Below are 3,786 nucleotides of genomic sequence, written 5' to 3' on the forward strand. Positions count from 1 at the left end.
CAGAACCGAACCGAGCCATCTGGCTTAGCGACTAGGACGCATGGTGATGACCAACTGCTCTGGCTTGGTTCGATAATTCCATGCTCAAGCATGTACTCCACCTCTTGGCGTATCACTTCCGCCTTTTGGGGGTTGACGCGATAGGGATGTTGCTTGACGGGGGTAGCATTTCCAACGTCCACGTCGTGTTTGGTGATGGTCACTTGTTTGGGCGTATCCGGGAATAACTCACGGAAATCCCTAATGAGGTTTATCATTTCCTCCTTCTCGTTACAGTCCATATGGATGACCACAGGCGTGAGGTCGGCGAGAATGTCAGAATTTCGCAATCTCATAGGATGGTCACTTTTTCCTACGGATTCCTCAGGGGTATTAGTCTGGCTGTGTCCACAGTCAGGTCTAACAATGGCAAGGACAGGGTTACCCTCGTCCCTCTGGTAATAAGGTTTAATCATGTTTATGTGGCACATCTGGGTGGCCTTGCGGCGGTCCGGCGTTTTAACGACGTAGTTGAGATCGCTAGCCTTTCGAGCAATCTCATACGGACCGTGGAATCTGGCTTTTAGGGGTTGACCAGATATGGGTAACAAGACTAAGACCTTGTCTCCGACTTCGAAAGTTCGCGGGATGGTGTTCCGATCATACCGCCTTTTCATCTTTCCCTGGACCGATTTGAGCCTTTCTTGAGCGATCTCGCTTGTTTCTTGCAATCGTGTCCGGAAACGTGATACATAGTCGAGCAGTGATCTATTCTCGCGGCTCTCCTGCATCCATTTATCTTTCAGCAGTGACAGGGGACCACGCACCGAATGGCCGAAGACGAGCTCAAACGGGCTGAATCCCAGCGACTCCTGAGTAGCATCCCGTGCTGCAAACATTAAGAACGGAAGGCCTTCGTCCCAGTCACTGTGATGGTCGAAGCAATATGTCCGTACCATGCTCTTCAAAGTTGAGTGGAAGCGTTCTAGGGCTCCCTGTGATTGGGGATGGTATGCACTGGATTTTACAGTCGTAATACCCAGGCTACTCATGACTTGCTGGAACACTTTTGACATGAAGTTTGATCCCTGGTCGGATTGCACTACCTTCGGCAGTCCAACCATGGAGAAGAAGGTGATCAAAGCTTTGGTGATTTTTCCAGCCGATATATTCCTAAGAGGTATCGCTTCAGGGAATCGAGTCGACGCACACATAATGGTTAATATATGTTCGTTCCCGCGTTTAGTCTTCGGAAGGGGGCCAACACAATCGACGAGGATCCGACAGAATGGTTCCTCAAATGCAGGAATCGGATGGAGGGGGGCATTGGGGATTCGCTGATTTGGCTTACCCACCATTTGACAGGTGTGACAAGTTTTACAATACCTCGCCACGTCCCTACGGATCCCTGGCCAATAGAAGTGCCTGGTAATCCGGTCATGTGTCTTTCGGACACCCATGTGGCCTCCCATGGGTGTCTCATGGGCTGTCCTTAGCACCTCCTCCCTATATCCTCTGGGTAAGACTAACTGTTGTACAGTTGACCAGTCCTCGAGGGCAGGTGTATGTGAGGGTCTCCACTTCCTCATCAATGTACCGTCTTTGACAAAGTACCCGGATGGTACCTTGTCCAGCTCCTCTTCGTCCAGTGCTTCTCTGAAAAGCGGGGCGATTTCGGAGTCTTTTCTCTGCTCATGGGCGACTGATGTCCATGAGACTGAGGTTTCCCCAACTACTTGTTCATCCCCGGTGCTGGGGTTTTTGTCTGGGGTCTCTTTAAGTTTAGGACTCACGTCTATCTCATGACCTAAACATGTTTGGGAAAGGTTGACGACTTCAGTTCCCCTACCGGCGCTGTTTGTTTCAGCACGTTTTTCTCTGGCCTCCTTTTGGGCCCTCGCCCGAGTCACCACACATGCTGGGTATACTCCAGCATCACTGTCCCCTGCCTTATCTGCACCTGCTGGTGTGCTTGGCACCGTTGCCACTTTTAAGGGTGGGGGTGATACTTTTTTCCCGGCCAAATCATTGCCAAGTAGCATCGCTATGCCTCTCATGGGCAGATCATCGACCACTCCGACCTCTATAGTACCACATACTATGTCAGACTCGAGGGTCACTTTATGGAGTGGAACGCTAACAAAGCCGTTTCCGACTCCCTGTATAATTACTCTTTCGCCCGTGGCAGTATTTGCCCTACGCGGCATGCGGTTACTCAATATTAAGGACTGGGTTGCTCCCGTGTCCCTTAATATTTTTATCCTCATCTTCTCTGTGGGTTCACCCACAGGGCACACCGAACCATCCGAGACAAAGGGTCTATATTCCTCTCGGATCTTGTCAGTGTCTACTTTTGCGAGGCTTCTATGCGACGCAATAAACCCTTGCGGTTTATTCGAGGGCGCACCCCTGTTTTCCGCATCTTTCTTCCTCGCTGAGCAATTCACTGCTATGTGCCCTACCTTTCCACAGTAGTGACACGTCAGCGTTTTCCATCTCTCCGCCTGTTGACTATTCGGAGAATGGGTCTTATGGGTTGAGCTGTCCGGTCGGTTGCGGTTGTTGGTCTGAATCGACCTCATGCTCGGACCAGCGCTAGCCGCCATTCTGGGGTTAGTGCCGCTTCCGTCAGCGAACGGGTCATTCGACCTACTCTTGCCTCGTTTATGCGTCAACGCATATTCGTCCGCGAGGGTGGCCATTTCATAGGCTGTATCCACTTGTCTCTCGTTAAGATAGACTTTGAGATCGTCATGGACACATCGCCTAAACTCTTCCATCAGCATCAGCTGCCTTAGCTTATCGTGGTCTGTACCCACGCTCTTAGCTGCGCACCACCTATCAAAGTAGACTTCTTTCTGACGAAAGAACTCAACAAACGTTTGCTTCTCATCCTTCCTATGGCCCCTAAATTTCTGTCTGTATGCTTCTGGGACCATTTCATAGCTTCTTAAGATTGCGGACTTTACAATGTTATAGTCAGCGCAATCCTCTGCTGACAGCGACGCATATATTTCCTGAGCCTTACCCTTTAATACTGTTTGTAGAAGTAAAGTCCAGGTTTCCAGTGGCCAGTTCAGGCTTGATGCGATTTTCTCAAAGTGTTGAAAATAGTTGTCAACATCAGCCTCGTTGAACGCTGGCACAAGTCTAACCTGTTTAGTGAGGTCGAACTCATTTCGCCTCTCACTATGGAAGGTTCTCCTATCTTCAATTTCTTGGCGTCTGGTCTCCTGCTCCATTTTAGCCTTCTCTAACTCTACCCTAGCCTTTTCCATTTCAATAGCTTTATTAGCCTCGATTTTTATTCTCTCAAGCTCAATTTGGGCATGTGAGAGTCCAGGCGAGTCTGACACAAGATTGTCCAATACATCTTCTTCGAAGATATCGTTATCGACCATGTGCTCTGCAACTATTTTCACTAGTTGTGGTTTTCTCATCGAGCGCTTAGGCTCTAATCCTAATGCTGTTGCTACATCAATAATACTATCTTTCTTTAATCTAGAAAGTGCCTCGAATGTGGGAGAATTTAAAAAGGTTTCTACTACAGACATTTCGGTTTTATGTTTTTCGTTGTCTCGCACCCGCTTCGCCTCTACCCACGAAGTTCCAGTAAACAGAAGAAAAAGAATCCCGGACGAGCCCCCAAGCTTGTCACGACCGGCTTTCGCTGGGGACTACGACCGCGTTCGCGTGACAATGCTAAAAAAAAATAAATAAAAATATGTCCGGGTTTGGCTCGTTCAGGGGTTAACAAAAGTGTGTGGGGAGGGGGAATTCTTCTGGTTGGAACACCGTACGCAGAAA

General features: G+C 49.0%; 1 protein-coding gene across 1 annotated transcript in view; it reads right to left on the reverse strand.

The window, feature by feature from the left end:
- Window positions 1-3,533, reverse strand: part of LOC145280360 (uncharacterized) — a 4,626-nt gene extending 1,093 nt beyond the window's left edge. The window contains exon 1 of the mRNA XM_080132131.1: window positions 1-3,533. This exon is cut by the window's left edge and continues 1,093 nt beyond it. Coding sequence (XP_079988257.1) covers window positions 1-3,533 — 3,533 coding nt within the window.
- Window positions 3,534-3,786: the final 253 nt, after the last annotated feature.

This window comes from Euprymna scolopes, chromosome 7 (genome assembly GCF_053919585.1).
Source record: "Euprymna scolopes isolate OS-2025 chromosome 7, ASM5391958v1, whole genome shotgun sequence".
NCBI classification, from domain to species: Eukaryota; Metazoa; Mollusca; class Cephalopoda; order Sepiida; family Sepiolidae; genus Euprymna; species Euprymna scolopes.